This window comes from Dermacentor albipictus, unplaced genomic scaffold, assembly GCF_038994185.2.
Source record: "Dermacentor albipictus isolate Rhodes 1998 colony unplaced genomic scaffold, USDA_Dalb.pri_finalv2 scaffold_36, whole genome shotgun sequence".
Classification (NCBI taxonomy): Eukaryota; Metazoa; Arthropoda; class Arachnida; order Ixodida; family Ixodidae; genus Dermacentor; species Dermacentor albipictus.
The window spans coordinates 1,839,454-1,865,402 of NW_027225590.1; the positions used below are offsets into that span (position 1 = coordinate 1,839,454).

A 25,949-nucleotide genomic window follows, 5' to 3' on the forward strand; every position below is an offset into this window, starting at 1 on the left:
ACTGCTTATGAAAGAATGAAGAGAGTGAAGAGGCTTTTAACAGCAGTACTGCCTCATGCTGCGCTAATAGGAGGAACGATGAGCAAAAACATTTCTGGTAGAGCACTTAAACAGTAACTTTCTGAAAGACTGAAAATTCCAGGTGAGAGTTGAAGGTACATTTGGCCCACACAAACCAACAACACGGGCATACTACATGAAACACTACAGCCTATGGTGTATTACAGTCTATGGGAAAGCTATCTTTTACAGAAATAAAGAATGATGCAACAAGCCCTCGACAACACTGCAGACTTTCTTGGCCAGTCTGGCCTCTCGCTTTCTGATAAGTCAGCTCATATCAACGTCGGAAAAAAAAAGAAAGACTAGAATCAAGAACTACCCCAGATTGCACATTGTGATCCACATAGCTGGACAAATATGCCCGCAAGTCAACATCCACAAATCCTCAGCTGGTGTAAGCCCATGACGGCAGAGCCAGCACGTGAGTGAAACAATTATGCAGTGCCTGGACGCAACTTCCGCATCTGGTGAAAAGAATAATCTCGAAATAATGGTGGTGGACGAGTGGATACTATAGAAAATCGCAGATGCTGTGCTTGTGTCCAAGGAATCGTACGGTATGAATTACCAGCAGCACACAAAAAGACAACTCATCGAATACTGGCATCGGGTAGTAATAACAGGTCTTTCCAGCTGTACCATGCTTGAAGACCTCTATGAGAAAGTAACGAACAAGCACCTAGACGGAGTAGAGTTGCAGCCTGCAGCACAAATTCTTTGTCTCAAGAGCTCAGAACCTCGTCCCAAGATACTATGCCAGCTAGCATATGAGATGCAGAGACGACTACCTCTCCCTTCAGAAACACAACGTCGGGAGTACCTGAACTTGAAACACAACAGGCCCATACCGTGGAATATGGGGGCAAACAATTAGGCCAGAAGACTATATGCAACTGCAAAACACACAGAGGAGGTTGCTAATCATGAAGATGCAAGCAAACATAAGGCACATATAGAACACTGATCTGGCAATAGCAGTGTAACAGTAGTACGACACTACATAAACTAAACCCCTTATAAGTGAGCACCATTCCAGGTCATCCTATACCTAGAAAAGCTGAACTGAAAGCAATCAAAGCAGCACTTGTAGTGCAAATTACACACTACACAACACCCTGCACACCTACATGGATTCACCAGGAACTGTCTGTGCCTGCACATCACGCAAGATTGTCAGGAAAATCAGGTGATTGACACGCGACTTGCAAGCACATGGCCAGAAATTAAATTACAGGATACGTAGCCATGCAGATATTCCAGGACACAAGCAGGCTTATAAGCCCGACATAACTGAAAACTAGATGAGTTTGTGTGTATTCATTATTAACTAAAGTGCAACAGATAGACAACAGACAAGAACGAAGCGCTCTGTGTGTTCATTTCGTTCCTGTCCATCACATTTTCTGTTGCAATATAGTTAATGAATTCACGAGGCTAGTCTTTATCAGGTTTTATGGCTGTACTACTTCGTGGTAACCTTTATAGATCACTGCATTTTAACAATAAACCTTTTAATTACAAGTTAGCATACCCTGTTCTTACTGCTTCACACTGTACATTCTTGCTACATTGGCCAAATAAAAAATTTTGTAAGGTATAATGAGGGCCATTAAAGTGACTTGTTGCAGTATAAAAAAAAAAACGAATAGCCTGGCTGCAAATGGCACCAGAGAACACATAGGACAAACAAGAAAACCGATATGATTTAACAACCAAAAGTTTAATGTACACACCGAGTAAATGCTCGCTGACAAGCAATAGACTGAACATACACAAAAAGGAGACGCAAAAATTCATGTGCGTTTCCTGACAGGAAATGCATCCATTTCTAACGGAGGCTGTGCTGACAAGATTAACCCAGCATTTTTAGATCTACAGCTTCCGTAGCTTCTCTAGGCAGCCGATCTGCACAGAATGCTAGCTTCTTCCTCTACAATGCACGCTCAGATGTGGAGAGTGCATTGTAGAGGAAGAAGCTAGCATTCTGTGGAGATCGGCTGCCTAGAGAAATTATGGATGCTGTAGATGCAAATACACTGGAAGAATCTTGTGTCAGCATGGCCGCTGTTACACTTTCAGAGATGGATGCGTTTCCTGTTGGGATCTGTATTGACACACATCAGATCTTGCTTCTGCTTTTTGTGTAAATTTGATTTATTGCTTGTCAAACAGCATTTACTCGGCATGTTCAATAAACTTGTTAATACACCTCATGATTGTCTCGGTCTCTAGCAGAAAGGTGTTCATTCTTTTTACAGTGAAGCTGTATATGCCTATGTGAAACACTCATGGTCCGATCCCAAAAACCATAGTGTAGGGGTATGAGCCATTGTTTAAGGGGGTGTGAGCCATTGCATTCGTCTTGCATGATGGACGGAGACATTTCTTGTTTGGTAGACAAAGAAATGCTTATGCATTTCAAACATACATTTATCTGCGTATTATTGCAGGGAAGGGACACAGAGGGGGATGGGGTTAAGACAAGATCACGATGTCATTATTATCTCACAGCAAAGGTGTGGTGGGCCATTGGCTAGACCGATAGTGACGTCGTTTCTCTCTAGCAGCAGAGCACGCGTGCAGCAGTCTCTCTCAGACTTCCCAATAGGTTCGAAAATGTGTCCGTGTATTTATTTAAATGAAATGTGCAGCCCCGGTGTGTCACTTCGTAACTACAGTGCATAACTAAGTCATAAACATTATGATTAACGCCTTACAATACACAAGTGCATAACAGCATTCAGAAAGACTTTGATGGACCCGCTGGATTAACACAATGAACCACTCATTGCACTTTCCATGATGGTGATCTTGCAAAGTGAAATGTGTGGCATTCCAAATAAACAATGTGATAAACCCAAGCCAAACATGTGCATAATCTCATTAAGAAACACAGACATAACCAATAATATAGAAAGACTTGAATAAACCATTGGAATTAACCCAGTGATAAACACTGGGGCTGCACATTTCAGCTTCGCTGGTTTACCGTCTGTACAGGGTGCATGGGCAGTAACGTTTTCTGTTATTGTTTGTTAAGTATTGTAAATGTTGTGCCAGTAAAATACGTTGGGCTAGTAGGTGTAATGTATTGGTACTGCTTTTTTTGCTGGTTTTTTTCTTAATGTTGTGCCCTTCTTCCTTATGTAACAACTTTTTTATTCCCCCTTGCATAATACTCCAACCTTGCAGCCTGCAAGGTATATAAATAAGTACATAAGCACGTCATTCATTCATCTGCATGCACCTCGCACCATTCCTTGCTCAACAAACGTCACTGCATTGATGTCTCGCAGCGTGCATCTACATTAACTGCCATTTGCGTTTCGGTATGGTTTGTGAACAGTGTAATGCATAAAGATTACATGACATTAAGGTTGTGACCTATGCGGTGCATAAGCAAACCTTGCAAAAGATGACATGTTGGATTGTTGAAAATAAGACAAATTGTATATATCGCAGTTACTTTAACAGCATTTAATTGACCACTTGACAGAAACTTCACTTCGCATAGATTCCAACACGTACACTGAATCTGCAGTTTTCTTTTTTGCTTATTAATGCAGTCATTACTGCATGGCCACATGGTAGATTTGAAAACAAAATGAAATAAGTTAGTTTGTTACAATTTAACAATATGTGTAGATCACTGCGATTGTAACACAAGAACTTAATACAAACATGCACACTATAGGATGCAGACAAATGCTCAGGACAATCTCCAGAATGTTTGCATCCTGATACTTATGAAAGTGAACGGTTTCATTCCATGGCTGTCAATGAGAGGGAGAGAGAAAACTTTATTGTGTTCGTGGAACAAAAACGCATTGATAAGCTTAGACATATAGTCATTGCTTAACACTTTCGAAATGAATAATTATAGCTTGCTATCGACATTGGAGCATCCTTTCGACAGCAAGAAAAGGAATCAGTTTTTCCAGCTCTGAACATTGAATTGCAGGAAATGCAAGCAGGCATAAAATTCTGCCAATATAATCTGTTTAGGAATACGAAATTGGAATAAATATTGAAGCTTGCATTTGTACTTCCTCTGGCTGAGCAATCTAGTTTGAAATGACTCCCATAAGCATGTCATAACAATGTTGACCTAATACAGGTTAAATGCATGACTAGCTTAAGAAATCTGGATGATTGCTATAAATTACAGTGAAGAAACTATAATATCTAATAACATTAATAATATAATAATAATGTTTATTTCCACAAAACAGGCTAACCATGAGAGGCGTGCGAGGCTGAGCAGAAAGCTGAAAAATTCCACGGCAAGTGCGCCTGCCGTGGGCCTACGATCCTGCATTATGAATAGCGCGTATTGATATGGTCTTCTTGTTAGAAATTCCGAGTATACTACCAGCGCGAGACACGGGACAACAAGTGGACGAGAAGCGTGTCTTTTAGAATGCTATATTACAACGTACAGGTTTCTACAAAAGCGACGGTAACTGCTCGAAACATTTGATGCGTCGGCTTTTGCGCCTTTAGAAATATTTAAAGAGGGCTCCCATATATATATTCGCAGCGCAAGCACGGCGATGGACGAACCAGGCTAGCGCTAAGGTTGAATTTCACAACACAGTTTTCATTCCACGTCGTAATCACACTGATCGTTTGAGGCTTCGTTCAGGGGCACACGCGGGCGGTCGGGTTGGTGCTTCTTGTTGCGTTTGGCGTAAGAATACGGCTAGGAGCAGGCATCAATGACGGGCAATATAGACGCATCGTTTCTCCAGAAGCTGACGCCGAGCACGGGTAGCGCGAGGATCTTGCTGGGCTGACACAACTTCGTGGCAGCCGAATTCCGAATACTGCATATACGGTGACGGTAGCTATATGAACTTGTCGATAGGTCATCTTGCAGATTGTTGTAGCGCAGGCAGAACGAAACGGTCATAGAATGTAGATAAGACAACACACAACGCTGAACCACAGAATAAAGAATCGCTGGCTGAACCACCTGCGACCAGCTGTTTACGTGCGCGATGTCGCACTGAACTAACAAAACCGCCGTCGCGCACCCCAAGACAAATCTTAACTAACGTTCTTAAATTAGTAAACGTACATATTATTTGCTTCTAATCAAGAGAAGTCAATAATATTATAGTGCAAACGTTTTATTCACTAAAATAAAAGAATTATGCAGCGTGTGCCACGAAACCTGGCACTAAGCAACCCTGGGCGTCGCACCAGTCGCATTGTTGAAATCGCAATCATGTGAAATGAGCCCTCTAAAAATCGCATTGCGACGCGTGCGACAGCACCGATTTTCGTCGTTGCAGTCGCAGCATGTGAAACAGGCTTAAGAGTGGGGCTGAAGATTAATATGCAGAAGACAAAGATAATGATAAATAACCCGACAAGGGAACAAGAGTTCAAGATCACCAGTCATTCTCTAGATTCTGTAAAGGAGTACGTATGTGTACCTAGGTATATTAATCACAGGGAACCCTGATCATGAGAAAGAAATTCATAGAATAAAAATGGGTTGGAGCGCATTCAACAGGCATTGTCAGATCCTTACTGAAAGCTTACCATTATCGTAAAAAGAAAGGTGTACAACCAATGCATTCTACTAGTGCTGACATATGGTGCAGAGACTTGGAGACTGAGAAAGAAGCTTGAGAACAAGTTAAGGGCTGCTCAGAGAGTGGTCGAACGAATAATGCTAGGCATAACTTTATTAGACAGAAAGAGAGCGGTTTGGATCAGAGAGCAAACGGGTAAAGAAAAGACGATATTCTAATAGACATTAAGAAAAAAAATGGCACTGGGAAGGTCATGTAATGCGCAGATTAGATAACCGTTGGACCATTAGGGTGAGAGAATGGGTACCAAAAGAAGGGAAGCGCAGTAGAGGATGGCAGAAGACTAGGTGGTGCGACGAAATTAGGAAATTTGCGGGTGCTAGTTGGAATCGGTTAGCACAGGGCAGCGGTAATTGGAGATCGCAGGGCGAGGCCTTCACGCTGCAGTGGAAATAAATAGGCTGATGATGATGATGAGCCCATAGTGTCACTTCACCACGGGAGACCAGGCCAGTCATGCAGGCCGTCAACGACCGGTATGACATTGTTTCGTGTAGTATGTGTATAATGCAAATTTAAAGTACTACCACATCAATAAACCTAGTTTATCTAATGATACCTCTCATCACTGTCATACCCGCACTTGCGTCTGCCGGAGCTCATCCCCCTTTGTAGTCTCCCCGATGAGCTGATGTGTCCAAACACTAACAGCTTTGTCACTTCGCTACAAAGTGGTTGAGGTTGCTGGGTATACTGTAGATCCTGCTCTACCATCATGGGCAGTGATAACAAAGTCCAGGAAACCACCTCTAAGAGCTCTACTAGTACCAAACCCCCTGCAGTTTTCACCACCATGTCTACCACTCTCGTAGCACCGCCAGTCTTTAGAGGCACAGCAGAAGAATCAAAATCTGAGTGGCTGCTTTGCTATAAACCAGTAGTGTCACTCAACAAATGGGATCAAGTGACAAAGGTTAAATTTTTGTGTGAAGCTGGTTGAGTAGAATTTTGGTGAGTCTGAGTGAGCCTTGGCAAAAAATAAACATTATTTTTTTTACTATATGGTGAAGTAAAAAAAAAGTAGGGGTGTGCGAATACCGAATAGTATGTCTCAAATCGAATACCGAATAACAATATTATTTAATCGAAGCTCGAATATTAGCAAATTCTCATGAAAAAAAAAAAAGTAGCTGTCATACGTGATTTGGGATCTACTTTTCCCTCCAGGCCATTGCAATGTTGCCAGCTGTCGAAAACTTTTCGCTTGGTACAGTCATTGCTGGAATGCCTATGTACTTCATGGGCATCTTGCACAGTTCTGGGAAGTGTAGCTTGCCTGTTTCTTTCCAGAATGCTAAAGGGTCTTGGTCCTTACTGCAACTGGGCTCTCAAAGGTACTGCTGAAACTCCTCGATGTTGGCTGTTTTGGAGGAGTGTCTTGTTTCTGATGACACTGCCAGCTTCTGAATGTTGTCCCAGATACTGCTGGCATGCTCCTTGTGAGCTGTACATGTTGAAGCTTTAGTACATTCACTCTATGCTTCTCCTGGAGAGCTCTGCAACTCAGTTCTTGCAAGCTCCAAGAGCCTTGTTTCCTGGAACGTTTGAGCGCAAAAGAGGTTCTTAAACCTTGGGTCACAGGCGGTTGCCAACACATACTCCTTTTGCTCGTCCTGCTCTGGAAACCTAGTCCTCATGTTTTTCAGCAAGTTTCTGGCAAACTGAGGTGTCATCACTGGCTGCAATGCAGTCTTTCAGGACCATTTGTGTTCTGTAAGAGAAATGGTACTACTCACAACAAAGTTGCATACTTCTGGCCACTAAGATCTTTGGTCGCCAATGCAATTGGTTCAAGAGCTTTGATGAGCCCAACCACTGCTTTCCACTCCTGTGGTGTCAGGTTGGGCACAGTTGTCTCAGAGGTGGCAAGCTTTAAACAGACGGCTTCTTTCAGCTGCAAATATTATCTATATATATATATAATACAGCTGCCTGTATTATTGTCAGCATGGCTTTCGAAAGGGACTGTCCACTATTACCCAACTGATAGAAATAGTTCATGACCTCGCAGAAACAATAAATTCACGTGGTCAAACAGACATTATCTACCTTGACTTTGCAAAAGCATTTGATAAAGTTTCGCACCAAAAATTGTTATATAAGATTAATGCGGTCTTTAAAAATCAAACGCTCACACAATAGTTTTCTGCGTATATATATCCTCCCGTGAACAGTGTGTAACTGTTAGAGGTTGTCAGTCCAACATACTTCCCGTTGCTTCTGGTGTACCGCAAGCTAGCGTCTTAGGCTCATTCCTATTTTTGATCTTTATTAATGATTCACAAAGTAACATTGATGTTCCATTAAGACTTTTTGCAGACGACTGTGTGATGTACAGTACCGTAAATACAGTTGATGATCAAATTAAATTAAATTTAAACCTGCAAAGAATAGTGAAATGGTGTAACGACTGGCAGATGGAGTTAAACTTTTAAAAAGTCTGTGTTCATGTCAGTAACTAGAAAGAAAAATGTTCTTGATTACAATTATCAAATCAACGGTTATATGCTTGAAAGAGTCGATCAGTATAAATACCTAGGCATAACATTTACATCAGATCTACGATGGAATACCCACATTGAAATTGTCATTTCCAAAGCTTTTAAAACACTATGGTACCTGCGACGCACTATGCACAGTGCTACTCCGGATGTAAAGTGCCTCGCTAACAAAACCCTAGTCAGACCGATAATCGAATATGCTAAAGTAATATGGGATCCTCACACAGCAACTAATCGTCACAAGCTTGATAGGATTCAGCGACTCGCTGTAAGGTTTATCTTTATTAAATACCGCCGGAACCATTCTTCAACAGAACTCTGCCAACAAGCCCAAATACCTATGCTAGAAACCAGAACCAGATATGAAAGACTAAAAACTCTTTACCTCATTATCAATAATTATCTTAAAATAATTAAATCAGATTACTTTGAGATCAAAACTAATGAAACATCAAGGCATCGTCATAGTAAGTTTATCCCATTACCGACTATAAGAAATAATTGTTTCAAGTTTAGTTATTTTCCCCGAAGTTGCAGAGACTGGAACTCTCTTCCAGATTCTGCTGTTCGGTCGACATCATTAGCTGAATTCCTACGCCACTTATAGTCGGATACACACAGAAAAAAGGGGGCGTTTACTCCTCCGAGGCGGAGGCACACAAGCATCCACCAATGGGCGCGCGCTCTGGACAAACGTCATGAGCCAGACGGCCGGTGACCCCGCCGACGGAGAAGATGGCCGCTCGCGCTTCGAAATGGGCGAGGTCGCGTCAGCTGTGTGCATCAGCCCCTCATCAGAGTGAATTCCAGAACTGTTTGTGATGGTCTATCATGCCGGAAATATTACTGCGAGCTTACAATGCGCCATTTGTGCCGCGTGCATTTATTCTGAGCCGTGATCCGGCGAAGGAACATTGCAGCGAGCATCGCTGGAGCTGCGCTACGCTTTGCCTGTAAACAGGATCCCGCGGCGTCCGCTGCAAACACACATCCTGCGTGCTTGTTCCATATTGTTTTATTTCGCTCCCGAGTGAAGTTACGGTGAGAAAGTTTTCCAAAGACTGGTGCCTACGGTAGCGGCGTATGTGTTCGTATACTGTGTCGCTGCGTTTTTCGTCGGACGGGGTGAAGTGATGAAGCAAAACCATTCTCAGAAGAAATCAGAAAAGTGTGCGCACCACAGAAACTATTTGCAGAAGAAGCCTTCAACGCAAAGATTTGTCGCCGTCAACTTAGCGGGAACTATCAACAGAGAGGTTTAGCTTTTCCGGTATTCCGGTAAAACGCAGGCGGAGCGTTGGGGCAGAGGCGTAAAACGTGAGCAATCGAGCGGTCTGCATGGTGCAGCCACCTGGTGGCGCAGTGCTCAAACAGACAGAAACCGTTAATGTCGCGAGCGTATTCTTCGCTGCTGGTGTAAATGTTCGGCACTGGCATAATCGTGTTGCTGCCCCAACGCCCCAACGTCTGCGTTTTACCGGAATACCAGACAAGCGAAACCTCTCTATGGTCAGCAGTGTGATGGCCGAGCGTCTAGCGACGGTGTTCGAGCGTTGTCTAGCACCGTCGATTGATTGCTGTCCACCGGTTCTCACTGCACGCGCAAGCTGTAGAATGCGTGCTGTGAAATTGTGAAAACACAAAACCAAAAAGATATAAATTTTATGCTATTTAAAACCAAGAGTATTTATTTAAAACGACGAATGAAGCATTTTTGCACCTTCCTGCCTCGACCGTATTCTCGCCTCAGGTTTGTAATGGTTGCGATAAATGCATTGTTTTATATAAGTACTTTTTCAATAGCAACTGATTCATTTTAAGCTTAAGAAACGAGTAGTAGATACGCCGTGTACACGTGAACAAGCGCAAAAGCGTTGCAGAGCTGCTCTTTCTACTTTTGTCACATGCAATGAAGCTAAAGAGCAGACGACGGGCAGCGCTGTGAAAGGCACGGGATTATTTTTCTGCCGCTATCCGGCATGTGCTCTAGCATATGAGAGCTCTAATAAACCAGTCATCAAAATGCAAAAGTCTTTATTTATTCCGAGAATTACGTGTTTCAGGAGCACGATGTTTCGAGCGGGACTGTTTTAGTCGCGGAGGCAATCGGCTGTCGCGCTTCGGTCATCTGGGCGGGGCCTCCCCTTTTTTCTTAAGTTGTATTCGACTATAGATAATTTCATCTATGGCACTAGCATAGGGCGATGAGATCAGATTGCTGCTGTATAAGATTGCTGTTCTGATTTCTGAGTGATGCATTTTTGTTTTTGTTTATGTGTGCATTTCACGAGATGATCTTTTTTATCCTTTAAATAATGTATAACTATGGTTTTCAACATGTTCTGTACTACTTATTTTGCTGTTCAGTTCCGTTTTTTCCACTCCTGTTATAGCCCCTCAATGAGGCCGACAGTATTAATAAATGAAATGAAACAAGACGTGAAAGCTCACTGTTCTATCTGGTTTCCACATCTTGAAAAGTTCCAAAACTGAGAGCTCCATCTGTCACTGGCAATCTTGCAGTCTTGCCGCTGCTTGGGCACTGTGTTTATAATGACCAACAATTGCGCGACACTTCTTGAGAATGGCAGGAACTCCTGTTTCTTCCTTGGCATCTCTTATAGCTAGTTGCAGTGTATGGCCCATACACTGCATTGGGACACAAGAAATGCCCCTAAGGGCTGCACAAAAGTTTCTGCATTGTCCGTCACCACATAGACTGGCACTTTCTGCAGTGGCAGCTCCCAGTTATCCATCACTGCTTGCAAGTGCTCCAGGATGTTGCAAGCAGTGTGGCTCTCGGTCACACTCCGATTGTCCAATGTGAAGCTTCTCATCTCGAAATCGGAGGTTAAGTAGTGGCAGGTGAGGCTGATGTAACTTTGGTTAGACCTCGACATCCACAAGTCACTTGTAAACGAGATCGACTCTATGCCTTCCTGGAAGAATGCATGCATTCTCTCCTTGACAGCCGTGACTGTGTCTCTGTACAACTCCAGAATGATTGTCCTCGAGAACGTCGTGCGGCTGGGTACCTTGTACAACTGCTCCATGTGGTTCATCAGCTCTTTGAAACCCAGATTTTCGACACAGATGTAAGGCTGAAGGTTGAGCGGCAGCATTCGGGCAATCCTGGGGGTTATCGCCGTTCCCTCACGCTGCAATAGGTCCTTGCCCGACTTCAGCCACTTTTTATGAGCGGCTGTGCACTGTCTGGTCTTCCTTCCTTCCCACTGCCTCTCAAAAACACGTGCAAAGAAAAATGCTTGTCCTTGAGAGGGTTCGCAAGCGGCACCGTCGTACTCGATGACATTTGAAGTTTCGTTTCACAGCTTTTGCACGTTGCCTCTTGGGCCGAGAGAGAGAGAGAGAGTAAAACATCTTTATTATTATTATTTGAATGGCGAGAGCAGTGTGGGAGGAACCCTCAGTCCAGGGTCCCCAAGATGATTCCGGCGATGTTTCGAGCCCGTTGTATCACAGCTCAAAGGACCTCGGGAGGTCCACAGCGGAGGGCATTGTCCCACAGCTCTTTGTTGCGTAGGGGGTAAAGGAGAGTTGGCAAGGGAGGAAAGAGGTTTGTAGTGCACTCAATTGTGACGTGGAAGATTGTGGGCAAGCTGCCACAGCCAGGGCAACAATCTGCAAAACAGTGTGGGTAGAATTTACTGAGAGAGACAAGATTTGGAAAAGTTGCAGTTTGTAACTGGCATAATGCCACTGCTTCCTATTGCAAGAAGGACGGCAGTGGTGCGGCATGGGTGTGACGAATGCGTGTATAATGATGGAGTATGTCTTTGTAACGCAGCAAGGGATCCCCCGTCTCCGAACTAGTCGCCTCACCATGCCGAGCCACCCGGAGAGAAATTTCTCAACCGCATGTGCGCGTTCGTTACCCAGCAGCGAGGTATGACCAGGGGTCCAGAGTAAGTGGATGCGGGGAGGGGTGATTGGTGCATTTTGTGGGATCTGTTTGAGAATTTGGTGCACCGCTCTCAGGACACCATGTCCTGATAGGAATGCCCAGCATGCCTGTTGCGACTCCCTCAATAAATACACTTCCTCAGGAACACGAATGGCGTATTGAATTGCAAGAGCAACACCGAGAATTTCTCTGTAAGCGGCATTTGTTTTGCGCATTGCAGCAGAGTCTCTCAGGGATTTGGTGCCATCCAAAGCTACCGAGGTACAGCCCTCTTGAGTGCGTGATGTGTCCGTGTATAAAATATGTGTTTCTAGGATGTTCGCAAGCATACGGCCAAGGTATCAGACACGGGCTTTGCGCCGTCCTTTGTCATGCTTGGGGTGCATATTACGTGGCAATGGATGAATACTTAGTGCTTGGCGTATCGCTGACGACAAGATCGTTGGACGGGTTTCAGACTCAAGGGGTGGGACAGAGTATCCTAGCCGTGTGAGAAGATGGCGGTCAGTAGGAGTGAGTAGGAGGCGCTGGCAATGGCTGACCCAATGTGCCTCTAGCAGCTCGCCTAGTGTATTATCTCCTAAGTTAAGGAGACGGCATGTGGAAGTATAGTTCGGGAGGCCACAGGCCAGCTTCGTCGCTTTGTGAATCATTGTGCCTATGCGAAGTTGTTGCGTTTGGGTCAACCGCTGAAATGGGAGATGGTATGTAAGCTGGCTGATCATACATGCCTCCACCAAGCGCAGCAGGTCCTCTTCTCGAATGCCCGGGCACCTGTTGGAGACCCTCCAGATCATGGCCAGAATTTGCTCTATCTGTCTGGATAGAAGGGCAACAGTATAGTTAGACCTGCCGTCCGCTTGGGCGTGTAGGCCGAGGATGCGTGCACGATTAACCTGTGGTATGGGCATGCATCCACGTGCATAGTGATAGGGGGAGTAGAGGAACGACTGCAGGGGCGAATGATTATGAGCTCTGACTTTTCCGGAGCACACCTTAAGCCACATTTTCTAGCGTACTCGGAAGCTGTGTCAACTGCTTGCTGCAGTCGGTCCTGGATGGCTCCGTCGGAACCCCGTGTCGCCCAGATAGTAATGTCGTCCGCATAAATAGCGTGGGCGACATCAGGGATCTGGCCGAGTAGCCGGGGGAGCCCTGCAAGAGTGATACTGAACAGAGTAAGGGAAAGAACTGAGCCCTGGGGTGTCCCACGTCCTACAAGACGAATTGTACCGGATCGATGTGGTCCCATTCCTACGGTGGCTGTGCGATCTCGAAGAAATGCGCGGATATAGTTGTACATACGAATTCCACAATGCGAATGTGCAACATTGCAAAGGATGAGGTCATGTTTAACATTATTGAATGCCCCTTTTAGGTCTAAGGCGATGAGTGCTCTGGTTTGGGCGCACGACAGAGGTCCTATGACCTCCTCCCACAATTGTAAAAGCACATCTTTGGCAGACAGATGAGCTCTATATCCGAATTGAGAGTGAGCTTACCAATGCAGGATGTTAGGGAGATGGGTCGTAAGTTTTCAACCTTAACAGGTTTGCCCATTTTGGGGATCAGTGTGATGTCGGCGTGTCGCCATGCTTGGGGAAGTATGCCCTTGCGCCAGCAATAATTGAAGATATGGGTGAGGTGATTAATATCCGTGTCACTGAGGTTACGAAGGGTGTCGAATCGGATGTGGTCAGCTCCCGGTGCCGTGTTGCGGCGTAGGTCTTGTAAGACCACCCGCACCTCGTCAGATGTGATGTCTGCATCGATCAATTCGTTCGCCTCGCCTACATAAGGATAGTCAGGGTACTGCGGCGGCGGGCCTATGGGTATGAAATGCTTCCCTAGCTCCCTGAGGAGTGTAGAGACATCGTCTTTGTACTCGTGCATTAGGATGTGCAGCTGTTGAAGAACTGTTGGATGGTGGGGTCTGCGAGTGAGCGAAGGATCGACCACGTTTTTGCTGTGCTCAATGTGCCTGAGAGGTGATCGCAAAATCCTCACCAGTTATTTCTCGTAAGGGTCTCTGCATACTCCTGGGATTCCCGTGTAATTTGATCTATACGTTTCCTAAGTTTGCAGTTGAGGCATTGTCGTTTCCATCATCGTGTCCCTCTGCAGGCGTTCCAAAGATGAAGTAAATGTGGGTCTATGTCTGGTGTCTCGGTTGCGAAGCGCAGTGTGCACGAGGTGGCCTCTAAATCTTGTGCGAGAGTCAAGCCAGCGCTCGTACCCCTGGCCCTCAAGTGGGTCCTGGCGAGTTCTTTACAAAATGCTTCCAAATGGCACTTTTCGTTCTTTCAGCCATGTCACCCCTGACCGAGAGCAGGATCATCAGACTACGTTTTCTGACAGATAACGCAGATGAAATTCGGGAGCAAAACACATCGGCTTGGTTCCGATAGCGAGGGCCTTGGTGGTTTCGGATCGCCCTGCGAAATGGCATCAATGGCCAACGATGCAGAGCGTGCAGGGGAAACTGGGGGAGAGAAACTGGCAACACCACTATCCTGCTTCCAAAATTAGGAGAAATTTGTTGGCACTGCAGCTGAGATGTGGCGCGAGTGCCACACGTGCCTGCCACACGGCTGTAACTAGCAAGGACAACGCAACAGCATGATGGCCACAACAAGAAGAACGATTGCTTTATTTGAGCATTTGATTATATACACGTGGGACCGTGCGCCGAGAGCATCTGTGCATTTAGGGTGCGCAGTCATACTACAGTTGCCTTATCGGATACATCCCTTTCCGGTAACAAATAAATTTTACACCTTCCTAAAAGTTCTTGAAAGTTCATCTCACCACAAGTAAGGATTATACAGACACTTGATTAAAATGTTCGTCATAATGAAGATGACGTGGCTTCACGGTTCGGGTTGACCTTCTCAAAGCTGGCGGTGGTACAACTGGGGTCGAAGGATTGCCCATTGTCAGTGGTTGACGCGTGACTGTGAGGTTGGAGCTGTTGCTGTTGAATGGTAACCAATGTCGTTGTCCGCTGGGGTGGTATCGATGTAGTCATCGCTTGCCTCTAAGAGCCGTTTGCCGGTTTGCAGTAGGTGATGACGGTTGTGCATGAGGAGCTTCTGGTCCTCTGTTTTTACCAGGTAAGATCTTGGGTAGGGCATACCCATCACTTGAGCTTTTCGAGACCATGCAGTATCTCTGAGCCTCACTATGGTACCCTTTTGGAGAGGAGGCAAAAGCCTTCCAGCTTGTTTTTGACTGTGCTTATTGACGTCGGTCACAGTCTCAGCACTAAAGTCCAGAAGGTTGGTGCGAAGGCACCTTCCTTGAAGGAGTTCACCAGGGGATCGCCCGTCCTACAGTGGGGTAGTGCGGTAAGCCAGCAGGCCCAACCAGAAATCATCCCCCGAGTCTGCAGTTTTCTTCAAGATGCGCATCACAATCTGCACACCTTTTTCCGCAAGCCAGTTAGACTGCAGATAATGAAGGCTGGATGTGACTTGTGTGAAGTCAAATTTTCTTGAAAATACCGCAAAATCATAGCTAGAAAATTGTGGACCTCTATCCGTACATACTTCAACTGGCACGCCAAATCTTGAAAAGATAGCACTGAGGGCTGCAATGGTTGATCGCGCCGATGCATCTGGCAGTTTATGGACTTCTGGAAAGTTTGATAAGGCATCAAAAACAACTATGTACGAGTCTCCCGCAAATGAAATGAAAAAATGCCAGCCCCAACTCTATACCATGCACAACCTGGCACAAGTCGCATTTGAAGCGGTTGATGCAGCTGTTTGTAAGCGTACTTGCGGCATGTAGGACACATTTGCACCATAGACGAGGCAACCTAAAGTTTGCCCGTGCGGCACCAGCGCCGAATGCTCCCCTAGCGGACCGAGGGAAGTTTCGAGGGTCGTCGCTGCGCTAGCGCGCGCCCATGTTGTGTACGGTGGGAGTGCTCGTGCGCGTGGTTTTTGCGATGCAGATTGCGACCTCATCAGCCAGGAAAGGTGGCACGCAATACTGATGTTTTGTTGATTGCCACAGCAGCCTCGAAAACACGAAAGGTCGTAAGCCGCCCGTGAAGCTCTGCAGATTTCCGGGGAAGTGGTACGAGAAAGACAGACGACAAGCATGGATAACTGCAGTGCGCCGAATCAAGTAAGTCTCATGCTTTCGCATTCGCGTGTAATATCTTGAAAGCGGAATAGTCATATGCCCGTTTTTAGTGCATGGCCGTTTGTTTAGTCGTGTCGCGTTGTTGAATTGTGGTGGCATCCGCCGTTTGTTAGCGGTAAATGCATGCGTGTTGCGCCGCGTGCTTGATTCCCAGCCACGGCGGCCGCATTTCGATAGGGGCAAAATGCAAAAACACCCTTGTTACTCTGTGCTTTGATTTTTGTGCACGTTAAAGAACCCCCAGAGGTTAAAATTATTCCTGAGACTCCCCATTACAGCGGGCCTCATAATGATTTCTTGGTTTTGGCATGGCTTTGGTACTTAGAACCCCCGAATTCATTTGATTGCTCTGCGATTTCCCTCGCGATCGGCATGGACGAGCTCAAGAGAATTATTTCCCTTTTCCAAACGCTGCAACTTAAATTACTAGTTGTGCAGGTAATGAAAGGGGCCGCGCGCTACTTTTGTGTGGTAGCAGACCGTATTTAATGCAAGCCGCGGTCGTCGCGTGCGTCAGGAAGCGGCAGATCGGAAAGCAGCCGCTCTAAACGTGCGCGTTATGTTTGTTGTTTGCCCATGCTTTCTAAGTATCTAAGTGTGCAAGTATCACAACTTGTAGTTGTACCACTCTTGTAGAATAATATATGCACACAATCACAGGAACATATGCAAACATATTATTGGGAGTCATTTAATCCCCACAACAAATAGGCACACATACTGTTTCATTTATATGCGATGCAGATGGAAGCGGCGCCAAACAGACCAATGGCAATCACAACAGTCTTCTCAGCAGTCAGCACCACTGGGACATGTCCTTTTGCACTGCAGCGACACAGCTCTTGAGCAGCAGCAAGACACGTGTGAAACAGACTCCAGAACATGCCTTTGTGAAGTGACGGAACCGTCAAGAAGCAGCCCAATGAATCTGCAGTCATCGAGTAGTATGACAACAGAAGTTCCTGCTGCCTGACCTATGTTGTAATTGAAATAAAAGTGGCTAAATTTCTGAACATGGTGCGTACCTCTAACTCGACGTCATATACGATCTCGTCGGACACCTGTGACACGCACTTGGCTTTCACTCTCACATCACCGTCCACAATTTGTTCAATGCCGTACACGTTCGGAAGCAGACGCTCCCCTATCGTGAGGTTGCCGCCACGAAAAAAAGCTGTCGGCGTCGGCAACCTTCTTGAAACCGCAGGGCAATCTTTGCATCGTTGTTGTGCAAGCAGGCGATCTGCCGCCGTTGAAAGCGGAGCGCCGTGAGAACGAGCAGCGAAGAAAAGCGCGGACGAAACAATGTAAATGAAGCGGAGACTGCGCCACGGCGTGACCACGCTGCTTCACATTTCCACATAGGGGCGCTGTCAGAAGGCGCAGTAGCGCCGCCTGGCCATGGTTTTCTCGTCTATAGATGTGATCGCAGCGTTGAGCCCTGGCCAAAATACGAGACGTCTGGCTCTTTCCTTGCTTCTTTTGCACGCCGGAATGACTTGCATGAATTCTTTGCAGCATTGTTTGACGCATGCTTTTAGAAATAACAACTTTCGATGCCTTTAAAGGTATTCCACTGACAAATGAGAGTTCTTGCTCAAAAGGCATGAGGTCACCTTGTACCGGTAGCCCCAGCGATAAACTAGTGATTACAAACTGCAGGTAGCAGTCACGAGCAGTTGCCGCCTGCAGTTCTTTCTGCACTGCCGCAGTGACTCTGTTGCCTAGTAGCTGGACCGCGTGAACTTCGACATCGTTCGTGGCACCAGCCTTGTCTTGGTTGTCAGCAGTCGAGCGGGACAGCATGTCAACAAGCACAAGGTCTTCCCAGGAATATACTGCAAGGCAAAATCACATTTGAACAATCTCAGAAAGAATTGTTGAAGACGAAGCGGCATGTCACCGACTTGTTTTTGAGCAATTGCCAAAAGTGGCTTGTGGTTCGTTTCGATCGTCACTTTCCGTCCATAGACAAATTGATGAAATTTTTCGCATCAGAAGCAAATTGCTAAGGCTTCCTTTTCTTTCTGAGCATAACGATTTTATGCTTCAGTCAGGACTCGAGATGCGTAAGCTACGGGCCGCCACTCATCGTTGTGGCACTGCAAAAGAGCGGCGTCGACGCCGTTCTGCGATGCGTCACAAGATAACTTTGTTTTCCGTCGCGGGTCAAAGATTGCTAACACGGGCGCGGTGGTCAAAATTTCCGTGACGCTTTTCCACTCTTTAACGTGGTTTTCCGTCTACTCAAACTACGTGCCAGCTTTGATACGCGTTCTTAATAGCGCCGTTCTTTCAGATAGCTGTGGCACGAACTTGCCGAAGTAGTTCAACACACCAAGCATACGGTGAACATCGGCCCTGCATTTGGCACTGGCATTTGAACCAAACTTTTAACGAGCCTTAGGTTTGGCGATATGCCTTTCTCGCCTATGATATCGCCCACAAAGCGTAGCTCTCTTACGCCGAACTTGCACTTCTGCGGATTAAACGTTAACCCAGCTGTTTCAGCGGCTTTCAAGACAGCTACCAGGCGCTTATAGTGCTCTTCCTTCGATGAGCCCCACACCAGGATATCGTCTATATGAATAAGTATGCCAGGTCAGGGTTCGTACAGACTCAAAAGGGGAAAATTCAAGGATATTCAAGGAATTTCAAGGCTCAGTGGGGATATTTTCAAGGACTCAACACAATGCTACATGCAGCAATTTTCAATATCAGGTACAAATTTTACTGAACAAAGTCGAAAAAAAAAAGCACTTAAAGGAACAGCTTATATTGCACTAAACCAAGATAATATTACTGAACAAATTCGAAAAAAAAAAATCATTTCTAGGAACAGCTTGTACTGCACTAAACCAACATAATATTACTGAAGAAAGTCGAAAAAAAAAACATTTCAAGGAACAGCTTGTATTGCACTAAACCAACATAATATTACTGAACAAAGTCGAAAAAAACATTTCAAGGAACAGATTGTATTGCACTAAACCAACATAATATATGTTCCGTCTTGAAAAACATTGCAGTGCATTGCACCAATGTCGAACAGCAATCCATTCTGCAAAAGTGCTAATGGCAACTTCAGGGGAGCTCCTGCCGCTTTTCCTGAATCTTCTGGTTGAGGCTACACAGTTCCTCAGTCTTGCTTCGTGCAGCCTTTCTCAGACTATTTGATCTGACCACATACTTCAGATCATTTGCCGCTTCTGCCTTTTCGGCATAGGTATCCGCTGAAGCCTGGAGGTCAGCTATTGTTGCCTCGAGTTTCTCTTTCTTTTTTTTCATTGCGTCAATCTCTTCGTCAATGCAGCGACTCTTTGATTCCCTTACATTATCACATTGCTTCTTTTTTTCTGCTTCCAGATATGCAGCATACTGCTGCCGGGCAGCTGATACAGCAGTCCTCAGCTCTTTTGTAATAGGGATGTTAAGGTCGCCCCCTGCGTTGTCCACAGCATCGCACACAATACGTTGCGAAATGTACGACAGGTCCTTCAGGTTTTCTACAGCAACCTGGCGGTTCACGCTAAATCCTCGCTCCACAGTGGCCTGTCCGTGGCTGAGCACGAGCAAAAGTTTGACAACCTTCCACAGTTCCCCACATGATGAATTAAACTTCATCAGCTCAGTCAAGAACTCGTCCAACCTGTTTACGTTCTTCTCAAACATTCGCAGGTTATGCATCTCTTCCTGCAGGAACTCGGTGTACTCCCCTAGTACAGTGTCTCTTTGGTGCTCAGACATTCTGCCCGCTGTAATGAGGGCATCCAACACTCTTCTGAAGCCGGCCAGGCACTCATCAGGTTTAGTACACATTTGTCGTGGGTCCAGAGAGGACAAACTCCTCACGATTGGGAATCTCAGTGGACTTCTCTCAAGCACCTTCTTTGTCACACTGATCAAGAAGCGTTCGCATTCCATGCGGAATTGGAACACGTCCTTTTGGCTTGCTTTAGTTTTCCTGACAGTCTGTTCAGCGGCATAGCCTACATCCACCTTTTCAAGTGGAGTGTGGTTCTCGGTGCTTTCAATGTCCACCATCAGCAGACCAGTGGCTCCTTTTGCTGAAGACAAGACCGAGCACTTCAGAAACTTCGTCAGTAGCTTCCTGACCACAGTTTCCAAGTCCCTTGCAAGAAAGAACACCAAGGGCTGATCCGTTTGGTACTCAGTGAGGAATGGCTTGAGGGTCATGGCCACACCCAGTGCAAATTGAAGCTTTGCTAGCAGTAGGTCATCACTGGCAAACTCACACAAGTTGGGAAATGATCCACACTTTGGAGGGTTTACTTCCCTCTTCCTTGCAGCTGCAATAAATTTCTTAATGTCACACCACAAGAGCAAGGCTCTCTCTATCACAGGCACATTCTCCAACCACCGGTGGGCAACAAAGTTCAGGGGAAAAGTATCCTGACCGGTAACTGCTGAGAAGTCCTCCCTTCTTGCAGGAGAACCATGGAAAAGCGCGCTCAGACTGGAGAGCAGACAGTCAAGTCCCCACTTACTTGCTGTAACACCCGCCCTGTAGGCGTTGTGCATGGTGTGGAGGCCACAAGTCCCAATGTCCAGATATTGAACTTGGTATGCTTGATGCAGGTGCTCTTGGAAATTCTTGAGTAACTTCAGGTTAACATTGGGACCATCCATTGAAATCTGAAGAATTTTCTCAAGAGGGAAAGGCTCGAGCGCAGTCAGCAGCGTTCCTTGGATGTCTTCGGATGTCGAGTGCCCCATAAACACTGAGGTATAGTACCTCGTTGCCACCTTGTGAGACGAATTCCAAAACCGGATGTGAACATCCAATTGTTTCCGCTGGAGATAGTCGTTCGTGGACTCGTCGAAGAGTACCACGTAGTAATCGCAATCTTTTATATCCCGTTGCAGAGCAGATAAAAAGAAGGGCCTCAGACCATGGCACGTCACATAGGCACATTTTTTCTCTCCGCAAGAAAATGCTTTGGCCACGCCACTGTCCGGGAACATACGCTGGAATAGCTGGCCTGCTTCCGACGACGACCGATAGGAGAAATGCGATGTGACAACTTTCAAAGTCCACAGAATCTCCGCGTTCGTCACCAGCTCGTGTGCCTTGCAAGCATCCTCTAGATTTCCCGATTGCGAAGGAGGTGGGACGGCTGACTGTTTCCCCGTACTTGGAACTAAGTACCTTCGCACCGAACTGTTGGCTGCAATCTCCATGACACCAGCATGCTTAGCACTCTTCATATGGCTCTTTAACGCCGACTCGCCCATGTTGGTGATATCGAAGGTCTTTCCGCAAGGCCTGCGTCTTGCATGATGCTCACTCGTCGCATCTAGTGCAATCCAGTCTTTGTAAGCCTCGTTGTGAAGCCACGCGCCTTGAAATTTGCTTTTCCCAGGCATTTGCTTTGTATTCAGATGTTTCAGCCGCAACAAGTCGGGTGCAGAAGCGACGGCAGAATGCAATGCCGTCAACCACCATAACAAAGCGCCAAGATCAGATTGGATGGAATCGGCTCAAGTTGGCTTCAGAGCCGAGTGGCTCCAGTGTGGCTGACCGTCGCGCAATATTGGCTATATTAGCACACACTGATTTTTTACGCCTGAAACGCACATATTGAAACACGGTACTGAAAATACAAATATTTTAACTGCGTTTTTTTTATTTATAGTCATTTGCATGTACTACGCTAGGAATTCAAGGATTTTCAAGGAGCAGCAAAAAGTCCAGGATTTTCAAGGGCCTTGAAAACCAAATATTCAAATTCAAGGGTTTTCAAGGTTTTCAAGGACCTGTGCGCACCCTGCAGGTAGACCGTCGAATATCTGGCAAAGCGCCTGCTGAAACACCTCAGGTGCGGACGAGATACCAAAGGGTAGCCTTAAGAAGCGGTATCTGCCAAAAGGTGACATGAACGTACAGATCTTGGATGTTTTCTCATCCAGGGGCACCTGATGGAATCCGGCGTTTGCATTCAGACAGCTCAAATAGGTAGCTCCTGGTAGTCGTGCTTCCAAGTCCTCGTGCCTCGGTAAAGGGAAGTGTTTCCTTTTGACGTACCTGTTTACTCTTCTGGGGTCCATGCAAACCCTTAGAGCACCATCTTTGTTCTTTACTAAGACCAGAGGGCTTGCCAAGTCTGTGGGCTCCCTTTCTCTGACGATGATTCCCGCACGTGTAATACACTGGAGTTCTTTCTCCAGAGGTGCCAGTGGAACTGTACGGGCCGGGTGAAAGACTGGAACCGCACTTGGTTCCAGGACCATGCTGTATGGAGTCTTCAAGCAGCCCAACCCTTGGAAGACGTGCCTCAAATCTTTCAAAAGTTCATACTGAGGGGAGGCATTCACAGTGTCCACCAAGCGTTGAACCAACCCGAGTGCCTCATTGGCATCGAGTCCTAGTATGACTTGACGCCCATTCTTTACGACGAAAAATTTGATGCTAATCTCTGTGGCTCCAACGGACACTTTCTGTGATGTTATTCTGTAGCTTGAAATTGCACCCCCGTTGTATGCTCGCAGAACTGAGCAGGTAGGTTGCAATGGTTCTTTGGTTCGAAGTTTACGGTATATCGAAAACGGTAGCAAGCTTGCCTGCGAACCTGTGTTCACCTTGAACGTAACTTCACGGTCACTTACACGTGCTTTAACTGTCCAGTCCTTCCGGTGACCATTTCTGGAGCTTAATTCAAGAATCTCAAAGTCACTCTCCTCGACTTCACCGACTTCACTGATGGCGGTCGACTTCTGGCAACAACTTGCAAAGTGGTTGAACTTGCGGCAAGAATGACATATCTTACCGAACGTGGACACTGTTTAGGCCTATGTTTACGGTTGCATTTCCTACAGCAGTACTCTTGATTATCGCGACACTGCTTTTTATCGCATTGCTGCTATTTTTTCGTTGACATTGTGAGACTTAAAATACTGTCAATGCAGTCTTCCGACTTAGTCCAAATTTGGCTCCTTAGTGCTGCTGATTCTGCAGCCTTGCACAATTCTTTAGCTTTTAGTAGCGTTAGGTCTTTCTCGGTGAGCATTCTTTCACGAAGCTTTAGGTTCTTCACACCAAACACAATTTGGTCTCTAATCAGTGAATCGTGCTGATCCCCACAATTGCACTGTGTTGCCTGTTTCTTTAAAGGGAAGCTGAAACACTTTTCGAAAAAAATGAGTTCTCTGCGGCATTCCACAGTTTTGAGTCCCCTGAACACGAATATCTCGTTCAAAAAGGGCGGAAACAAGCGCAAGCGGCTGTTTTTTCATGAAAATGCGCACCAGCGCCTCAGGGTATCGCGCGAACGCCGCTGTTGCCCGTGATTGGTCGGAGCCGCTGTGACGTCAGTGGCGGCAGTCGCCGGTCGGCGCCGCCGTTTGAGAGCGTAGCACGCTGTTCTGTTCTGGCTGCATAGCTGAGTTGTAAGCATTATGGAACGTTCTCGCTGTCTCGGACAGCTTGTATTTTCGCCGTACATGTTCGAACCGACAGCCGATACGGAAAACGATGGCGGCAACGACGATGTTGAGTGTGCCAAAAGCGAGAGCGATGTGTACACCTTCTCGCGCGCTGGAAATCTTAGCTGTTACGTATGCTTTTTTTTTTTTTCATGTAGCTGCACGTTCCAATGACGGGAGAAAAAATGCGCTAAAGTGTCACTGGGAACTTGCTGCTGGAAGAATGCCGAAGCACTAACTTCTCATTAGATTGTAAACACGGGTACAATTCCGCGATGTCAAGCACCTTGCCGCTGCTTGTCTGAAGTCCCGTGGTTTTCTGAGCGTTTATACACGATCGCGAACATAAGTGCCGCGTTTCAAAGCGCGCACATGCAGTGCTGCGAGGTACAGTCATGGAAGTTGCTTATCATACACATCCAGATCGAGATGGTCAGGGGCATTATATGTGCAATATTCAGAATATGGTTCGACGACTTTGCGATTGTGGCTCGATCAAGAATCGGTATGCGCGCTCCATGCTAGTGTTGACATAAAGATATTAGGCAGTTTTAGCACCGCCGTGTGGTAAACATGATAACTGCAACCGTACGTCGAATGTCACTAGGCAAGCCTATACTCCAATTTATACCTCAGGTGCAACGCTGTGGAAGCTACGCGCGAAGTCCGGTTACCAAAATTTATTACTGCGCGCGTTTCCGTCTATGGTTCGCAGCGTGCCAGCGGCATTTGCTCGCGCGAGCATGCACGTGAAGCTGCCGCGACGGGCTGCAATTAAAGAATGCCGAAAAGAAAATTGATTTATAAGAACGTGTTAGCAGCCGTATAAGTACACGGATTGTTTCTATGGGTAAATTCTTTTTTTTTCATTCAGAACTGAGCTTATATATGAAAGTTTTCTCAAAAATCGGGTCAAGAAACACCGAACTTTTTCTAAGTGCGAATGCAGCCACTGCAAGAAGTATATCAAGCCTCCACAGCGTTGCACCTGATGTATGAAACGGAGTATAGCAACGCTAGCAACAACGCGTTTCCGCATTTGTCGTAAGGCTATCCGGCTATCGCGGAAATGGTCCGAGCACAGCACAGTTGATTTCGTCGGCACGAACTTATCTCTCCTCACCGCACTGCGCTGCAAGCTTCTTGTGCTTCGGGAACCTGTGAAACACCACATCGTCTCGCCCGCGTGTGTTCGCGCAGCCGATTGCTGCACAGAACGAGGGCATGTTGGGCACCCTTGGCTGTAGGCACTCACGCACCACAGAAGGAAAGAACAGTTTACGAAAATCGCAAAACAAACGTGAGCGGCGGCGGCGGCAAATCTCTCGTAGCGTCGTTCAGTAAAGCGCAGGACGGAAAGAGGCATGCCAGCGCATGCCAGCACGCCGGTCCGGCAGCTCGGTCCCCGCCAGTGACGTCACTCTCGCCGGTTCTCTCCTCTGGTAACCTCCTCACCCGGCACTCCGGGAAGCGATGGGGGCGTGTCCGCGGGGGTGATTTAGAAAGCGATTTCCGCCCCTTATATTAACAAAACGAAGAAACAAATTTCGGAACCGTAAATTATTAGGTCTGTTCTTCCCAATCCCAGCAATTCATGGAAATTGAAAACCGCTTCAGCTTCCCTTTAAGTCGAGCACAAATTTCTCAAAAAGTTCGTTCTCCATCTGGCTCCTTGTACAAAATACATATCTTTCATGAATTTTGTTGCTCACCTCGGAAAAATAAGCGTCGAACTTCTGCACCACAGTTCCGTAGCTTTCCTTGCTTTCACCGGGGCCGTACTAGAAATTGTTGAAGATGTCGAGCGCTTCGTCTCCTGTGAAGCTCAGCAAGAGTGCAGCTTTTGAAGCATCATTTTTCGGGGCCTTCTTTACTGCTGTTGCTTGCAAGTAAGCATGAACCTTTGCTTGAAGCGCTGCCAATTTTCCGATAGGTTGCCCTATAGACGCAAAGGCTCTGGCATCTTCAGCAGGTCCATTCTGCACCGTTACTGCTAAGCTTCAGTACGTGGTGGCCACTTCTGACACCATGTAATTAGCAAGGACGACGCAACAGCATGATGGCCAGAACAAGAAGAACGATTGCTTTATTCGAGCATTTGATTATATAGGCGCGGGATCGTGCGCCAAGAGCATCTGCGCATTTAGGGTGTGCGGTGATACTACAGTTGCCTTATCGGATACAGCAGCGAAGCAACGCAGCATGGTGTGGCACCCGTGGGGCTGTGGAGTGTGGTTTCGCGGTTCGCAATGGCGCGCTCTC

General features: G+C 46.4%; 2 protein-coding genes across 2 annotated transcripts in view; both read right to left on the bottom strand.

Moving 5' to 3' along the window:
• Surf4 (Surfeit locus protein 4) overlaps positions 1-25,949 on the bottom strand; it is a 202,090-nt gene that overhangs the window by 31,145 nt on the left and 144,996 nt on the right. The gene's annotated exons all lie outside the window — the stretch shown is intronic.
• On the bottom strand, positions 19,329-21,500 carry LOC139052808 (uncharacterized). Its single transcript, XM_070529943.1, has one exon. It carries the CDS (start codon positions 21,498-21,500, stop codon positions 19,329-19,331), a length of 2,172 nt encoding a protein of 723 aa, XP_070386044.1.